The 19,848-nt window shown below is 43.1% G+C and overlaps 1 protein-coding gene across 1 annotated transcript in view; it reads left to right on the forward strand.

The window, feature by feature from the left end:
- The window catches only part of cdh22.S (cadherin 22 S homeolog), a 105,493-nt gene that overhangs the window by 57,155 nt on the left and 28,490 nt on the right, over positions 1-19,848 (forward strand). The window contains exons 3-5 of the mRNA XM_041578395.1: positions 14,736-15,030; positions 15,506-15,625; positions 16,411-16,578. Of these exons, the coding sequence (XP_041434329.1) occupies positions 14,736-15,030; positions 15,506-15,625; positions 16,411-16,578 (583 nt within the window). The remainder of the gene's footprint in view (positions 1-14,735; positions 15,031-15,505; positions 15,626-16,410; positions 16,579-19,848) is intronic.

Below are 19,848 nucleotides of genomic sequence, written 5' to 3' on the forward strand. Positions count from 1 at the left end.
ACAGTATTACAGTATATTGCATATTATAGCAGTTATAGCAAAAATTGACTTCCCATATCACTTCCTTTAGAAAGCCCAGTTTCAGGGCACATTAGGTTTTATATATATATATATATATGTGTGTGTGTGTGTGTTTACACAGGAATAAATATTCATCAGTGTGATAACCCTTGGGAACCAACCAGTGGCATAACTAGATGTTACTGGACACCACAGCAAAATAAGTTTAGGGCCCAACATATCCAGTGATTGTCCTGTTTTACCAATAAATGTTGAAATTTGCTTATAATTTGAGCCTCATGGAGCCCCTATGCTTACTGTCCCCTCCCCTGCACTCACAAGGTCTGCTTCCTCTATAGTTACACCCCCGGAACCAACCAAGCATTTTCTCCCATTTTAAAAAATGTACTGGGTCAATCAAAGTTACTTCTAGCTGCTTTGAGTTTCTGTAATGTGGTAAAATTGCCCTTATGTTAGTAAATGGAAGCTGGCATACTAACATTAAACTACGTTCTTAACTGTTAAATCAATGTTGTGCATTTATGCATAAAATAATTGACCCAGCAGACTTTATGAACAGTCCAATTAGTTAAACCCTTGGAATAAAGGATAGGATTGTATGTAGGTGTGATGGAGCTGACCTCTGCCTGCCCATCACTGGGGGGGTCAGTAGATGAGAAGGACATTCTGGACATATGCTCAGGAGAGGACTAGTGGGTTAGGAGGAATTTTTAAAAAATGTTTTTAATAAATAGTCACCCAAGACCCCCCCTTAAAAAGCTGCAAACGAAAGTGTGTTGATGCCTATACAGAAATATGGAACTAAACCTTGTATACCCAGTTTAAGATAATGATTAATGGTCTTCATTATTTTATAGTGCACATTATTTAGCTGATTATGCTGCAGATCTCCACTTGAAAATGTAAACTGCTTTTTGGTTGCCAGGGTCACTGAATTTAAAAAACAGACATCTGCTTCATTGTCAGAATCAATGGGGAAGTTGACCCAAATCTAAAATACTGCATAATGAAGACAAATGTAATTCAAAGCAACTTTCCCAATATACATTCATTGAAAATGTTCAATTACTTTGCAGTTGTTTGTAAATGTAATGGCTATTAAAAGCACGATCCGTCTGCAGTTCAAAGGGGCAATTAACACCATAAAAGCAAAAGTTGTTAAAGCTTGATATTGTCATAATAGAAAGAAGAATACAAAATGCACAAAGACAAAAGGCAATGTGCCGTCCCATACAGCAGCATGCTATATGGCATTGATGTTTCATTGCTGCTGTTTGCTTTCACTTGGAACAGAAAGGCATCTTGGGTGGGATTAAACATATTTAGCTAGTGTTCTTACTTACTATGTAACTATGTAATTAAAAGGAACAGTTTGGACTGACAAGGGAGCGGCCCCATCTGCAATCTTAGTAATCAGCAGTGCCTGTCTGTCAGATATGTCTGTGTGTCAGAATAATAGTATGGAGTCCTGAGTAATAGTCTGACATTTTCTAGTGGCTACTGGTTTTGTTCTGGGGTGGGATTGGAAACATACACTTGGTCCTGTGCCCAAACTGTTGCCAGGAGCAGCCTGTCTCTATATGTAGGTTATGGCTAGAATTTAAAGCCCAAACTGTCCCTAGGAATTGATGGTAAACACAGCAGTGGCATAACTAGTGTGAAACAGGCCACCCCACAAACAAAATCTTCAGAGAGGCCCATCACACAGCAATCCCTAAACACTGATGCTATTCCTCATCCCTGACGATCCACTCCCACCCCCTCTGGCCAATTCCCTTCTCAAAGGCTGGTGAGCAGCTGGGGTGGGATTCCCTAGAACTATAGAGGAAGTGGACCTCATGCAGCCGCAGGGTCTGCTTCTCTAAAGTTACACCAGTGGTAAGCATAGGTCCCCAGTTACCCCTTATGATTGGAGGTTTCATCATCTGTGGTCATTCAGCATGGAAACAATGGTGGGGTACAGCCACTATCCCTGGGTTCCAGACATAATGCAAGTATTAGGCAGGGAAATTGAGGGGAGAGCTCAGTAATGAACCCCAAATTTACACATTACATATGCAAGGAACTCCCATAACTTTCTCAGTGAAAGACCTGTGGCATTGTGCTCGAACGTTTCGGTCCCTCTTGGGACGTTGGAGCACTGTGATGTGTGAAAAATAAAATCACTTGATTTACTAGGGGAAGTGCTGGCCTGGGAATGCTTTATTCCAAATTGCGAGTATGTATGTATATATATATATATATATATATATATATATATATATATATATATATATATATATATATATATATATATATATATATATATATAACTGCCTTCCTATAATTTTGAGCTTTCTGCATAACAGAATAAGAGGTGCTATACTTGACATAAAAAAATAGTAATAAGGTCCATGGAAAGCCTGAAAAGCTCTTTGCTTATCACCAATAAATAGATCCCCCTACAAAGAAATTCTGGGTGAAGGATCAAGAACGATATTTATTCAGTGAATATTCGTTCAGAGCAACTGAACGTTCTCAGTATGTTTCACTGATTCTGTGTGTACCAATGTGTCGCAAAATCACTGAGACTCTTGACCAATTCTCTTGTTTATCCAGACAGCAAATCCTACCCCGAAATCTTGTTCTCTGTGATATTTCTGTTTCAAAGCATTGAAACTCAAAATGAGTTTTTTTGATGTAACATTGTTTTATCTCAGAGAAGTAACCTTAAGAAAAACAAAATGATAGAAATATCTTGTTTGTGTGAGAATTCAGTCCCTGCACCACCAGCCTGACTACAGTTGTTGACTAGTGTATAACAAAGATTTGGCCCATTCTATCATTCGGGCAGATGGATGACACTTGTGAATACTGCTTGAGCTGTTCCATAGTTACTTGGACACTAGCTTGGGCATCATAGTCCTGCTGAAAGGTCAACCTTTGCCCAAGGTACTGGCCTAGGACCACATTCTGCATGGGGCTGTGGTGCAGGGATAAATTTGCAGCCACTATGGTGGAACACTGAAAGGGCTTTCATCAGGGGAAGGAGGGTTTTGTGATTGGAGGGGGTGGCTTGACTGGTTGGTCCCGAGGATGATGACCCCTGGTGGGCCCAGGACATTAAAGGGGGCATTTGCTACATCATTGCAGTACTGAATTAGGAGCAATACCAGTCACAATTATGGCCCATAATATAACATTGTGACTTCAGCTGAGACTTTGCATAGTTGTTTCAAATTTCCGCTCCACTGACCCTGCCAGCTTTAGATGTATATACTTGGCAGTAATTTGCAATGCTCGATCGGGGACATAAATGCCCAGACCACTTAATGCACTTTGTGAGTTACAGCATTTGTTTGTGCACTCCTGAAGCACAGTTATTTTATACTAGCATTTAATATGTCTCTGAGTGACAGCCAATTATATTTGGGGTATCATCAGTACTTAGGCCCAGTTGCTTCTCCCAATAAATAAACTATGAGCTCCTCCGTCTAGATTCATAGGTTTTATGTATCAATTGAAGGCTGTGTGCCGAAGTCTCTCTCAGAGCTATATAAATTGCTTTGGGGGATTTTATGAGTGAAATACTTGTTAAATACAAGTTACAATGTATTGCTACTGGCAGAGCATATAGACGCTAGTATTCTCTGACTGACTGCACAAGCCACAGCATCTTGTACTTAGGCATCCAGAAGCCACTCCAGTGTTTATATGATTGCAAGTACTTTAGACTAGACTGCACAGCAGAGATTGCGTTGTTGGCAAAGCCTTCTTTTGCATTGGCAAGGCCTGGGGCACAACAGATTTATATATGAAGTACACATGTCCACCCCATGTGCCTAACATCCAATGACCCCTGACAGTAACGGAACTAGGTGGGGCTGGGCCCTGGTGCGGGCCGTGCAGCCAGGCCCGCCCCCACCCTCTTCCATGTGATTTTTCTCTGTGGCTGTAGCCGAATCCAGCCGACTGCAGCGCGCGCGATCTGGCGGGGGCCCTGCGGGGTGCGGGCCCTGGCCCAGTTGCTCCCCCTGCTCCCCTGGTAGTTACACCCCTGACCCCTGATATCCAAGTGTATGGTATTTATGTGTTGGACAACCCTAATATAAAGGTCTACTATTGCCAAGTCAGCCATAATTAATCATGGGGCTCCATATTACTAAATTAGCAAGGCCCTCCCACCAGTGGCCTTCGATTATTAGTCCACTCGTCAACTAGGCCCCCTGGAATGTGGGCCCTGCCAACAAGTACATTTCAGCTGCAATGAAAATTCCTCTTGCAAACGCAGCCATACCCCTGATTCACTACAACCAAAACTCCACCCACTTACACATGCCCAAGCCTTCTTTGCACTTTTTTTTATCTTTGGGCACATGTTTGCTATGGGGCCTGGACTGCAGTACCCCCTGAATCCCTCTCATGGTGGACCTGACTCTTGCCCTGCAGCTGATATCCCACAGTCACTGTATCTTTCAGGCAGTGGTGTAACTATAGAGGAATGAGACCACTATAGCTTCCTCTATAAAGTATTAAAATCCCCCCTCCCAGCAACAAGCAGAGCGGTGCACCAGGTCCCTCCAAATCTTTTTTGGATGGGGGCCCAGTGTGGTCTTGTTTCCCTGCTGCTTTCAAGAGACTATTCACCCACTGCTAGTTTAGGCACAGTCTCTCCTTACTATACCTGCTATCCCACAGCCGCAGTCCCTTCCCAGAGACTATTATGCCACTGCTATAGACACCATCTCTCCTTACTATACCTGCTATCCCACAGCCACAGTCCCTTCCCAGAGTCTATTATCCCATGGTTACTATAGGCACAATCTCTGCCTAGTAGCAGCTTATACTTACTCCCACTAAATGGATCTGGTTACTGGTTCGAAAAAAAATATCACCATACTCAAGCCCACATGCAAGGTTTTGTGGTTTCCTGCCATGGCTATTGAAAACCAGTGCACAGAGTAAGGCTTGAAGTTTTTATGGAAAGTGGGTGTACCTGTGGAATAGTTTGTATATTAAGGCAAGCTGTGGGATCATTTATATACTGGGTATGGGATGGTGCAAGCTGAATTTGTTTTAAATCTGGAAAACTGCGTACGATAAGACAATATAGTCTGCCCAACATACATCTTTCAACTGGTTTTGAACTACAAGTCTCCACATCCACCCACAGACAAATGGGTACATTAATCAGCAAAGGACAGTGAACAAAGTGCCAAAAACTAGGCACACGTCACCATTTTATTAAAAATGTTCACTCTGCCTGCAGATGACAGGTGCATGTCCTATAAACCCTCTAATTTATGCGTCAGGTATTGGGTGTAAAAAAACACTGTCAGACACCTTGGGGCAGATTCACTAAGGGTCGAATTTCGAAGTTAAAAATACTTCGAAATTCGACCCTCGAATTGAAATCCTTCGACTTCGAATATCGAAGTCGAAGGATTTAGCGCTAATCCTGCGATCGATCGATCGAAGGATTTTTCATTCGATCGAACGATTAAATCCTTCGAATCGAACGATTCGAACGATTTTAATCCAACGATCGAAGGAAAATCCTTCGATCAAAAAAAGGTTAGCAGACCTATGGGGACCTTCCCCATAGGCTAACAATGACTTCGGTAGGTTTTATCTGCCGAAGTAGGGGGTTGAAGTTTTTTTTAAAGGGAAAGTACTTCGACTATCGAATGGTCGAATAGTCGAACGATTTTTACTTCGAATCGTTCGATTTCGTTCGAATTCGAACGAATTTAACCAATTCGATGGTCGAAGTACCCAAAAAATACTTCGAAATTCGAATTTTTTTCATTCGAATCCTTCACTCGAAGTTAGTGAATCTGCCCCCTTGTGTCCTTGTGCTTTGCACCTCACATAACTTTGCACTTGCATTGGTAAATGAGCCCTTAAAAGTTAATTTACAGGTGAACTTCCCCTTGAAATAATTAGGCCGCACACATGTTGATATGCTTTGATTCCACCGTTGCTGTGGTGAATGTGCTCTTATTTTTCAGTTATTCAGTCATTTCAGTCTTTCAGTTTTATGCCTAGTCCCACAGAATAAGGGAGAAGGCGCACAACCTCAAAAGTAAATACGGGGTGCTAATCCATAGGAGGCTCCCCATCAGGGTCTCCAGAACAGACTACAAAATATTGAAAGTAATAGAGAGCACACCCAATTGAAAAAATGTAATTTATTACAAAAAGGAAAAAATAACAAACAATACAAAAATCATATTTGGTGAGCCCAACGCGTTTTGACCATAAGGGTCATCCTCAGGGGCACAAACAATAAAACAAAAAAATCAAAAAAGGCATGCCTCTTTTGATTTTTTATTATTTGTGCCCCTGAGGATGACCCTTATGGTCAAAACGCGTTGAGCTCATCAAATATGATTTTTGTATTGTTTATTTTTTCCTTTTTGTAATAAATTAATTTTTTTCAATTGGGTGTGCTCTCTATTACTTTCAATATTTTATGCCTAGTCCCAGTGAAAACACACTCGACTAGCAAAACCCAGCCTTGCAAAACAATGTGCTTTTCCTCTCCTTTACTCAAGGCTTGGGAGTCAATAGCTCCTCCTGCTGGCCCTGCTGGGCTATGTTTTCCCCTCTGCTCATCTTCCTTGTTTAGTAAGATTATAAGGGTCAGAGCCTGGCAGAGAAGAGAGAATGTGGAGAGATCTATTTTAGATATAAAAGGGATTAAGCACAAAGCTCACACGTTTAATTAACTTGCTCAGGTTTAAAGCAAAATGTTGAAGTTTCCCCAGACACTCTGGGGAAGCAAAACAACGGAATATTAAATTTCAGTCTTTTAAGAGGCTTTGGATGGATTATTTGTGATTTAAAAAAACAATACTTGGAAGACAGTGAATCCACGTTGCTTCTAGTTACAATGAGACACTTCTACCTGAGTCACTCATCCACCTAACTATTCCTGGGGGCCCATATGTATGTAGCCATATAAGCTATACTGCCAAATGTGGATATTTTTGTAAGAATCATAACTTATCAATCAATGTGCAAAGCAAAGCACTTTGTATTTTGGCTGTTGCTCATGCAGCTCTTGTCCTCTATAATCAACTCTTTGCAATTCCCAAAATGCAGGCCATGTTTATATGCAAAACTGGCAAGTGGTAGGAGGGGGCATAGGTGTCCTGTATCTCACACACTTAAAGGCATACTGTCTTGGGAAAACATGTTTTATTTCAAAATGCATCAGTTAATAGTGCTGCTCCAGCAAACGTCTGCCCTGAAATCCGTTTTTCAAAAGAGCAAACAGATTTTTTTAATATTTTTTTAAAAGTTTTTATTTTTCATTTTAACAGAAGAAAGAAGAAAGAGAGAAAAGCCATACAAACAGCATTTTATGGCAGTGGAGCCAAATAAAATGCAAAAAAAAAATGTTTCCATTAATTCTGAACCTTGTCTTTGTCTTATCTTCAGAAAGACTTTACCTTACATTCGCATACATTTACCAGTGACAAAATCATTATACAGTGGGGTCTGGTCTAGTGTCCTCCATTTCCAGGCACAGGGCCCAGACTTTCTCAAATTTTGTTGGGCATCCCTGGGCAATGTAGGTCATTTTCTGATTTGGAAGGGTTTCGTTAACCAAAGTTCACCAAAAGGCTAAGGATGGAGGAGCAGTGGATTTCCGCTGTAATAGGATGGCCTTCTTTGCGTAATACAACAGTTGGAGATAACACATCTTGACCCCAGCTTGCAGCCCTAGATCATCCACCACTCCCAAAAGACACACCAATGGATTTCTAATGCATGAGACATTTAAGGTGATGGAGATACGTTGCAAATCTGTTTAAGTGCATCCTCCCACATTTCATCCTCCAGTTCTGGAAAATCACATTTCTCTTTTGCCTTGGCTAGGGGGTCTGGGAAGGCTTGGCATAGTATGGTATAAAACCAAGATGTTGGTTTCACAAGGTCTTCCCTGCGCATGTATTTCTCCAAAGTGGAGTCCACTATTTCAATGGGTCTAATGGGGAATTGCATTCTAAATGCATGCCTTAGTTGAAGGTATCTAAAGAACATAGAGTTGAGGGATTGCCAGCCTGGGGCACTATCCACCAGTGCGCATATGTTAATTGGCTGGCTAGGAAATAGAGCTTAAGGTTAGGGAGTGCTAGTCCTCCACTCGTCACCGGGGCTTGTAGTGTACTTAAACTCATGCGCGGGTGCTCCTCCGCCAAAATGAACCTGCGCAGTATGGATTCTATTTGTTTAAACAATTGATTCCGTGGTAATATAGGCGAGTTATGGAACACGTACAAAAATTTGGGTAGAAACACCATTTTAAACAAGTTAATTCTGCCCGGGGGAGAAAGTGGCAGTTGTTGCCAGACATCTGTCTTAGCCTTTAAAGCTTCCACTATTGGGGTCAAGTTAAGCTCTTCAAATTTTCTACAATCTATGTGAATCTTTATCCCTAAATATTTAAATGTCTGTGTTACTTGTAGGTGGCAAATTTGTGTTGGTGAACCTACGGGTAGCGGATCAATTGGAAATATTACTGATTTGGTCCGGTTAATGCAAAGGCCAGAAAATTCCCCAAATTCCTCTATCACATTCAAGGCTGCCTCAAGCTCTCTATGTGGGTTAGCAACATAAAGGAGCATGTCATCTGCATACAAAGACAATTTTTCCAGAATTCTTCCAATTACGAGCCCTTCCACCTCATGAGCTTCTCTGATTCTTACTGCCAAAGGTTCTATTGCTAGGGCAAACAGCAATGGGGAGAGAGGGCAACCCTGTCTCGTCCCCCTCTCTAGTTGTATTGCCTCTGTGAGTAAACCATTAACAAGGACTCTGGCTTCCGGTTTGTGGTACAGTGCCTTCACCCAACCTATAAACCGCTGCCCAAATCCAAATCTAACCAAGATTTCCCATAGGTATGCCCAAGAGACCGTATCAAATGCCTTAGCTGTATCCAGAGACACCACTATCCTATTACCTCTATTAGCATGTTCTAGGGCCAGGTTATTAAACAATCTCCGAACATTTATATCTGTAGCCTTAGATGGCATAAATCCAGTCTGGTCCAGATGCACCAGTTCAGTGACGACCTGTTTGACTCTGTTTGCCAGTACTTTTGCAGATATTTTGGTGTCACAATTCAACAAGGAGATAGGGCGGTATGAATCAGAGCTGTCACGTGGTTTGCCTGCCTTGGGTATCAGTACTATATGGGCCATGTAACAAGATGCTGAAAGTGGGGCGTCTTGCGATGTTCTATTAAATAGTATGCAGAGTTTAGGAGTCAGAGTCTGCGTGGTTTTTATACCACTCCGTAGGAATGCCATCTGGTCCAGGAGACCGCCCTGTTGGCATGTCAGCTATAGCTTTGTCTATCTCCTCCTCAGACATATCCAATTCCAACTCATGTTTTTGTTGTTGGCTAAGGTGTGGAAGCGGTATCTACATAGGAAGCAAGGTTCTGAGTTGAGGTTGGTGGAGGTGCTGCATAACTACTTTGGTAGTACTGCTTAAATCTATGTACCAAGGGTGACCTGTCAGTGATCATCACACCATCTTCCCCCTTAACCCCATGTATAACTGTGTGTGGGACATCCCCCTTAGCTAAAAGGGCGAGAAGTTTTCCGTTCTTATCCCCCTTGTCAAACCATGCTGCTTTCCAGTACACCTCTTTCTGAGAGGCTTTATCAGTAAGCAAAAGGTTTATACGTCTCTGTGCTGCTGCAAGTTCCAGTTGTGTAGTGTCAGAGGGGTGGGTTATTAGACTACACTCTAGATTAGCTAGTTCAGTCCTGGCTGAATCCAGACTAACTTCATTTTCCCTCCTGGAAGCTGAGATTAAAGGACCAGTAACATAAAAAAATTTTTTTAAAAAATTCGTTAGTATACATCAAAAAATATACACCAACCCAAATAAAACTTTAAAATTGAAAAACCTTTATTAAGAAATAACTTACCGAATCTCCACTTCCGCTCCTGTACAGAAAAGGCGACACGGCGATGATCCATCCTGCGGCACTCTATTTCTTCTCCCTGGCTATCGCCCATATTGTACTGACAGCGTGTGAAGCTGCGTTGTGCATTGCGGATACCTCGATGTACTGTATGAAATAGCCTGAATGAAAAGAATCCCAGGAAAAGCACAACTGTGCAAGCAGCCACTGTCGGGATTTTATCTCTCACCAGGCTCTGGGGCGCCATTCTGGTGCGATTGGATTTGGATCTCACCAAGGACCTCTGTACACGGACATTACCTCTCTAGAAGCCGCGAGGCCAAGGACCTCTGTACACGGACATTACCTCTCTAGAAGCCGCGAGGCCAAGGACCTCTGTACACGGACATTACCTCTCTAGAAGCCGCGAGGCAATGCACGGCTCCCCTGTCTTCTTCCAGCGCGTCCTATGGCTACACGGCTGCCTGTTATCTCAGTAAGTAGTATCCATCTGGGCGCACATGTATTATGTTTCATTTCCAGCAGCCCTCAAGACTAGATACATTAAAGTGTAGCTTTGGTAGGCGAGTGTGTTACAATGTAACTAATTATACATCCTTGTCGCAATACAAGCAGAAGATGTTACTGTTACAAATGAGTGTCCAAGTCCAGGGACCTGCCTGATAGGAACTGGTAAAACTGGGATAAAATGCAAATTCCTTTGCCCTGGAGGAGAATTCTTCGCTGGGCAAGGGGTTGCTGGGCTCTGGGTATTTCTCGGCCGGATGATAAGAGCAAGTTTTCTGTAAATTTATGTTGTGGGACTGAGATAACCGGCAGCTGTAGCCAAATGACGCGCTGGAAGAAGACAGGGGAGCCGTGCATTGCCTCGCGGCTTCTAGAGAGGTAATGTCCGTGTACAGAGGTCCTTGGCCTCGCGGCTTCTAGAGAGGTAATGTCCGTGTACAGAGGTCCTTGGTGAGATCCAAATCCAATCGCACCAGAATGGCGCCCCAGAGCCGGGTGAGAGATAAAATCCCGACAGTGGCTGCTTGCACAGTTCCCACTCAGTCCTTCCATGGCTGTGCTTTTCCTGGGATTCTTTTCATTCAGGCTGTTTCATACAGTACATCGAGGTATCCACAATGCACAACGCAGCTTCACACGCTGTCAGTACAATATGGGCGATAGCCAGGAAGAAGAAATAGAGTGCCGCAGGATGGATCATCGCCGTGTCGCCTTTTCTGTACAGGAGCGGAAGTGGAGATTCGGTAAGTTATTTCTTAATAAAGGCTTTGCAATTTTAAAGTTTTATTTGGGTTGGTGTATATTTTTTGATGTATACTAACGAATTTTTTAAAAAAAATTTTTTATGTTACTGGTCCTTTAAAGAAATATAGGTGCCTCTCGTGTGGGCTTTACATGCGTCCCAGACTATGTCTTCAGGGACACTCCCTTGGTTATCTTGCCAGTAGGCCTCAAGTAATGGAGCATATTTCTCCGCGGCTTTAGTATTAGAAATCCACTTAGGGGGGAGTCGCCATTGCCGTGGGGCCACAGTGTCCCTTCCCGCTAATGTTAATATAACTGGTGAGTGGTCTGAACATATTCGAGTGGAGAAATGGATGTTCTCCAGGGCCTGCAACACTTCAGCACTGACTAAGATGAGGTAAATTCTGGACAGTGCCGAAGAGGAAATAGTATAACAGGAAAATTTCTGGAGATGGGGGTTTCTCCATCTCCAGGTGTCAATGAGGCCAGCTGACTCAATCCATTGCGCGAAGATTTTATTGTCACTTGCAATGGGCCTCAGTCTATCCATACCAGGGTCCGGGACCATGTTGAAGTCCCCAGCCCATATGATGGGGAAGCTACCCATCGTGGACACCTTCTGTAGTATCTCATTAAGGACTTGTAAATCTGCGGGTGGCGGGAGATACACATTAACAAATATGAAAGTAGTGCCATCTATTTGCCCTTTAAGAATTATGAATCTCCCTACTCTGTCGGTTATTATCTTCTCAAATGTAAAGTTAAGGGGTTTCCTAATCAATATGGCCACTCCCCTGGAGTAAGTGGAGTATTCTGAGTGGTAAACATTTGCAATCCAAAACCTTTTAAGGGCCCTGACTCTCTGACCTACAAGATGAGTTTCTTGAAACATAATAATGTCAGCCCTTGACTTCCTTATTTGTTCCAACACCACCGACCTTTTGATCTTATGGTTTAAACCCCTGACATTCCATGACATGTTCCTTGCAAGGTTGTAGGTGGGGGGGGGGGCAGGACCACCTCCCTAGTATGGGAATCCACATTTGAATTATATCATAACATATTCTCAAATAACACATATACTCAAAGCGTACCTGGCTCCATCTTGGCATAGAGAGAAAAGTTAGAAAAAGACATTCATCAAAACTTCCCCATAGCATAGACCCCCCTCCCGGTATCCTCCTCCCAACTTGGAGATACATCACTCCCAAACTAACTCTTGTTCCAGGGATGTGTGGAACATTGATTAACTTGTGGAATAAAGAAAACAGACGGCAGTCCAAGCTCGCTCTGTGTTTTATAAGGAACTGCTCTCAATGTCCAGATGTTCCGTGAACCTGAGCGTTCAACATTGTAAACAGTCATGTCTTAGTGGTACAGCATTATGGCTCAATCCTGATGCATAACTATGAGCCTCAATGAGAATTGCCACCATGGCACATCCCTCCCCGAGTTGGGGACCCAGGCTCCCCCGCAGGCCCGGACTGGCAATCTGTGGGTTCTGGCAAATGCCAGAGGGGCTGCTGTAAGGTGCCATAGACTGTCACTATTTAGTGGGCTGGTGGGGGCTGTTTGGGCCTCTGTGGACCCAAATGCCAGGGCCTATTTTGATTCTCATTCCAGGCCTGCTCCCCCGTATACATAAAAATTACGACAATGGGAAGTAGAATGACCAACCGTTGTTATGCCTGGATGTAGGTCTCACCGCCAATCTGGGGGTACCCAATGATATCAGTGATTATGTACAGGGTCAGCCCAAAGAGTAATGAAAAACAGGACTTATGGGGCTATTTGTTATTGGAATTATAAGGCACAGTGCTTGGCTCCATCTCTGGGCTATTATCCCAAATAAGAGGGACTCTTTACTGGGCCCAGGGGCTGCGATTACCTCTTGGCCGGCGTTTGAGCCAGTCCAGGACATCCTCAGGTCTTTCAAAGAATATCGGCTTGTCTCCTTCGATCACTCTCAGCTTTGTTGGAAATAGCATAGAGTAGGTGATGCCCAGGTCACGGAGTTTTCTCTTGGCTCCAATTTATGAGCTTCTCCCATTCTGTACAGCCACTGAGTAGTCGGGATATAGTGAGATTCTGGTGCCAGCGTAGTGTATCTCTCCCTTGTTCCTTGCTTCTCTTAACGCCGCATCACAGTCTCTGTAATTTAACATTTTAATGAGAAAAGGGCGAGGTGGTGCACCCGGTGGACCAGGCCTGGTCGGGACTCTATGAGCATGTTCCACCACATATTGCGCAGAAAAAATTGTTGCGCCCAGGATTTCTTTCAGCCATGCTTCCATAAAAGTCTATGGGGTGGCCCCCTCGCTGCGTTCTGGTCGGCCCACAACACCGATATTCGACCTCCGTTGCCTATTTTCCATATCTTACAACTGGTCCGTAGTAGCCGGCAGTTGCTGGTGCAGTTGCCTCATATCATCTGGCAGAGAAGCTGTTCTGTCCTCCAGCTCACTTATTCTGCCTTCCGCACAGCTTGTCCTCTCCCGTACCGATTGTAGATCCTGCTTTATCAGTGATAAATTCACCTTAAGTTCCTCTATTTTAGAGTTAAAGGTGGTGGACAGTGTGTTTTGGCATTGTAGGATGGCAGCCATGAGGTCTGTAGGAGTCGGATCCTCTTGGGCCACAGCTTCCTCAGGCTCCTTAGTGTTATCTGGGCTCCATGGATGCATGTGCGCAGTATGTTTGGGGCTTTGCGACGGGCCGCCACCATTTTGGTTTTGAGCACGGGCATACTGTTCGAGACGCTCTGCAGCGTCTGAGCGCACTTTGGGTGCATTTCTCCACATGGCTGGGTATTACCGATCAAGTCGAAAGGTAATTATTCTGCTAATAGTGCTTACTTGTTCCTGTAAATGGCTGTCAGGATCTTTAGCGAGTGGAGCTCCCCAGCTGCACGTCTACTCAGCCTGCCATTCGGCTACGCCCCCGATTTTTTTTATACTTAATTTTGAAATCTGACATGGGGCTAGACATATTGTCAGTTTCCCAGGTGCACCCAGTCATGTGACTAAGTCAAGTTGGAGTGACATCACCCCCCCTCCCCCCCCCAGCAGCCCATCATCAGAACAATGGGAAAGTAATCAGATTACAGCTCCCTGGTAGAACAACACTCAATAGTAAAAATCCATGTCCCACTTCAGCTTCTTCAGTTACATTGAGTAAGAGAAACAATATGTAAGAAGTTCCATAGTGCTGCACTGGCTCCAGGGGCCTAGCTATAGAGGAAGCAGACCCTGCAACTGCAGGGGGCCCAGGAGGTATTAGGGCTCCAGGAGGCCCTAATTCACATACAGTTTCAATAAATATTGGTAAAACCTATCAACCTCTAAGCATTTTAGGGGACTGAAAAATAATGTGCTGTGGGGCCCAGTAATGTCTTGTTACACAACTGACTGGCTCTTTCTTTAAGCACATGACCAGGCAAAATTACCTGTTGCCTACACAACAATATTAAAACTAAAAAAAATACACTTGTTGGGTTAAGAATGATATTTTACAATGCAATGTTTTTTCTCTGAACAGATTCACTCTGACTCGGATGAAGGGGAAGGCTCCATTAAGTACACTATTTCAGGCGAGGGAGCCGGCTCCATCTTTATCATTAATGAGCTGACGGGAGATATACATGCTACAGAGCGTTTGGACCGGGAGCACAAGACTTTCTATACCCTACGTGCCCAGGCTAGGGACCGGCACACTGACCGTCTCCTTGAACCTGAATCAGAATTTATCATTAAGGTGCAGGATATAAACGACAGTGAGCCTCGCTTTCTACAAGCGCCGTACATTGGGAGTGTTGCAGAGCTGTCACCTGTAGGTGAGTTACACAGTTACATAGTAAGTTAGGTTGAAAAAAGACACACGTCCATCAAGTTCAACCTTTTAACTCTATTTTAACCTGCCTAACTGTCAGTTGATCCAGAGGAAGGCAAAAAAAAACCCATCTGAAGCCTCACCACTTTGCCTCAGAGGGGGAAAAAATTCCTTCTTGACTCCAAAATGGATATCGAACTAGTCCCTGGATCAACTGGATCACATTACCATATGCATATGACATTTTGGGGGATATGTTAGGGATACAGGTAAGGGACCTGGTATTCAGAATGCTTGGGACCTTGGGTTTTCCAAATAATTTCTGTAATTTGGATTTTCTTACATTATAAGTCTACTAAAAAATCAGTCTATGGGAGATTGCCTTTCCGCAATTTGGAAATTTTTGGATAGCAGGTTTCCAGATATCTGATCCTATGCCTATATAGATTGTAAAAGGCCCCACCTTCTTCTGGTTGCAGGGACCTCTGTGATGGTGGTGTCTGCTTGGGATGCTGATGATCCAGCTTATGGGAGCAGTGCCCGGGTGGTTTACAGTGTCCTGGATGGAGAGAAACACTTCACAGTGGATAGTAAAACAGGTATGGCAGGTGACAATTCATGAGAGGGATGACAACACACAACATTGATCCCAAACTCTAACATTTGTTGCCTTACAGTAAGTAAGTAATAATGTCTGTGCTGGAGCTCAAATCTTCTTTCCTCCTGCATCAAAAGATGCCTCTCTTCCATTGTGATTTCTTGGACTGACCGTTCGTTCCTCATGGGTTATATTATCTATTTCCAGAAAAAAATCTGGCTGTCTTTTATTAAACCTAATACAGGTCATTTTATTGTTTTAAAGATTGTGTGTGCAAGAATGTACCCTGCACTCAAAGTAGCCTCCAACCAATGATTAAAGCAGACCATGGAGCAGATTCACTAAAGGGCGAAGTGGCCGACACTACTGACAATTCGCAGGGTCATCACCAATTTACTAACAGGTGTCGTCGACAATTCGCTAACGGAAGAGACCATCGATATCGGACGTTCGCATTCTATCACCAGTGTTCAGCAGCTGAGACACAACTTCGCATTTTAATGAATTAGCGCAGTGGTAACGAATTTCCGCCTGGTGAAGTGGCGCAAAGTATGGCAAATTCATCACTGGCCAAAATGCGCCCTTTAGCGAATTTGCCCCCATGTGTTATTAGGTTGTTGACTGGTATAAACCTTGCACACTACTATAGCTAAGAGTTTTATTGGGCTTAGGCTAATCAAGATCATTGTTATGAGGAGAATAGAGCTACTAAACCCTTTAACAAGCCTTCATTGAAGTTTAAACATTGACTGTCTGTACAGTTACAAGTGGTTGTTTTCCTCCCAGGTGTCATACATACAGCGGTGTCGGACCTCGACCGGGAGTCTCAGGATCGATATGACCTTGTAATCCAGGCTACAGATATGGCTGGACAGTTAGGTGGACTGTCCGGGTCAACAACCGTCACAATTGTGATTACCGATGTTAATGATAACCCTCCTCGATTCCCTCAGAGTAAGGTTCTGTTGGTGGCTGAGATTGCTTCCTTGGGAATGAATGAGTTAGTTGCACATACTGTATGTCTGTATGTTACAGAACAAGGTTTCAATATTTTTTTTAATTGCTTAAGCTAAAAACAGGATATTCAGGTCTATATACAGTAGATGTTGAAGCCAATAGGGTGCTAAAATGTACACAGTGATTGCACATATTGACACAATTCAATAAATCTATTTCTATTTAAAATATATTCTTTGCACTTGGCTCCAGTGCATCTGTTCTGTCTCTGCGAGTGTGCCTATTGACCTGGTAGTAGCTCCAGGGTTCCCGCAGTGGCATGCATTACTATGCACAGTGTACTCATGACTAAAGAATAATGTGCAGAAACAGATGTAATCCTCACTATGCAAATGTTCAATAAAATTGCATTGGACACAACTTGCTACAATTACACTATTATAAAATTATGGGCAAAACACTGCATCATGGGTAAACAATATGGTGAATGGTGTCCAAAGTTGCATTTTGTACATTGCACTTGTGGTTGTAAATGACCCTTGGTATCTGTGTTGTCCTGATTGTCCTGATTGTCCTTCTCTCACAAAGTGCAAAGATCCATCTGCTATAATTTCTTGGAGGTTCTCCAGCTTCCTACAAATCCTATCATATTTAAACACTTGATTACTACCTGCAAAGCTCTCCTTACCTATGTCCTGCCTTACACTACAAGCCTTATCTTCAGGAACTCTGTGCCAGTGCATTCAACCCATAGGCAGGTGTTGAGAACAGAGCTCTTGCAGTCCTGGCACACACTAGTCGGTGCACCCTAGTATATGAATATCTCTTGCCCCCTGTGCTCTGGACATTTACTACTTTGTGCACCGTAGCATATCCATATTTCCTCCTCCTTGCAGCTCTGGCACTTCCTAGTTTGTGAACCCTAAGATATACATATCTCCTACTCTTTGCAACCCTGGCACTTGCTAGTTTGTGAACCCTAACATATACATATCTTCTATGCTTTGTAGCCCTGGCACTTCCGACTTCTTCACCCCATATGAGCATCTCCTACTCCTTGTGTCCATGTCACTTCCTAGTTTGTACACCCCAGCATATGCACATTTTCTACTCTTTGCAACCTTGGTACTCCCTAGCAGTGCACTCTAGCATAAACATATCTCCTCCTCCTTGCAGCCCTGCCACTTTCTAGATTATGCACCCAGGCATATGCATATCTCCAACTCTTGGCAGCCCTTGCACTTCCTAGTTTATGCACCCAGGCATATGCATACTTCCTACTCTTTGCAGCCTTGACACTCACTAGCATTTACACCCATTTATTCATATCTCCTGCTCCTTGCAGCCCTGGCACTCCCTAGCTGCTGCACACTAGAATATGTGTAAATGAGCCTTTGTGTGTCACGTATTCCAGCCTCTTGAGATTTTTTTAGCAGGGCCCCTCTATAACTACCATGTTGGTTTGACTTTATGTCAGTTGTCATAAACCCTTATGCACAGAGCTGAGTTGAATGTTTAAAGCTTTATAAATAAACACGATGATAATAGTAATATTGAATGTGTCACAACATCATCAGTCATGCCAAATGAATGGAAGCGAAACATCTTGTAACAGAGCAGAGACCGTGACCTGGCTCAATTGCTCAGGCTTGGATAGTGATGAAAGCTATCATAAAGGATTCCATAAAACTGGGACAGCTTCTTAATATAATCTTGTGTTTTTGCTGGCACAATGTTGCAAGCAGTTTGTGAGAGGAATGCAGGAGTCAGCAGGGAGAATATTTATGAATTAACAGGGAAATGCAATTCTGATTTATTGTGACTTAGAGATTGATGTTTCAAAATGTCATTCAACAAGATACTGGAAGCCAGTGTGGTGATTTACATAGAGAGAGCAATGGGTGTGTTATTGGACAGATACATTTACAGCAACCACCAGAAAATATTGTGCCAAATACTGAAGTAAATATGAACCCTATTATTAGCGAAATTAGCCACAAAAAATGTGCAGCTTACACAATAAGAAGTGTCACCTTTAGTTGTCTGGTGGTCGAATATTCAGGATATATTTAGTGTTCAGATTCAGTTCAGGTAATTCCAAATTCTGCAAAAAGAAACTGAGATGTGGCCAAATCCCAAACTGAATCTGGGATTTGATGCTTCCCTAATACATTTAGGAATGAAGCAATACATTTACTTTACATTTACTGGCGATTATAAATAGCGATGAGCACATCAGTCCCATTTTGCTTTGCCAAAATATTTGCGAAACGTCAATGGTCGTCAATTTTTTTGCATGTAACCATTTTTTATAACTCCAGGTGGGACATTCACTAAGATTCGTGGTTGCGCCAGGCGTAACTTCACCGCACTTCGCCAGGCGTAGTTTCGCCAGCGCTTCACAAATTCACTAAAATCCGAAGTTGCGCTCAGGGGTAGAGTAAGGTTGCGAAGTTGCGCTAGCGTTGATTCGCTAAGCGAAGCGAAGTTACGCTAGCGATGGTTAATTTGCATACGGTGCCAAATTCAAATTTCAATGGAGGAATACGTAGCAGCACTACAAATGGCTGGGAAACCTTCAAAACATCAAATAAAATTTTTATTTTGCCCTGCACATGTGCCCACTGTATAGTTAAGTTGCCATGAGTTAGGAAATGTATGGGGGGAAGGAGGGGAGCCCCAAAAAAAATTTCAATCTTTTTCAGCTTGTCACCCATAATATAGAAAAAACACCAGCGTTTTTTGGGACTTAGAAAAAATTTTAACTTTTTTTGAAGAAATCCCTATCTACTCTATTGCGCTTCGCCTGGTCTGAGGTGGCGAAGGAAGTCTAGCGTTCAGAACAATGCGCGCATTAGTGAATTTGCGTAGTTACGTCCGTTGCGCAAATTCGCCAGGCGTAAGGGTGCGAAGTTACACTAGCGAAGTTACGCCAGCGTCCGTTAGTGAATTTGCGAAGTAACGAAAATGCCCAACGCTAGCGAATTGACGCTAGTGTTAGGCGCTTCGGCGCATAGTAAATTTGCCCCTTAATGCATCAAAGTCAATGGGTGATTTTTTTGTCTCGGCGACTTTTTTATGTTCAAATGCATTTAAATCATGGGGTGTTTTTTCTTATGGTGACTTGCCATGGCAATTTTTAAGAATTATTTTTTTCAGTGGATTTTTGCCTCTGTTTCATTAAAAAATTAGCAGATGGCGAAATGCAGAATTTTTCCGCAAATCCATGCCTGGCGAAAAAAATTTCAGCCACCTGAGGCCACAGAC

The sequence above is a fragment of the Xenopus laevis genome, chromosome 9_10S (genome assembly GCF_017654675.1).
Source record: "Xenopus laevis strain J_2021 chromosome 9_10S, Xenopus_laevis_v10.1, whole genome shotgun sequence".
Taxonomy (NCBI): Eukaryota; Metazoa; Chordata; class Amphibia; order Anura; family Pipidae; genus Xenopus; species Xenopus laevis.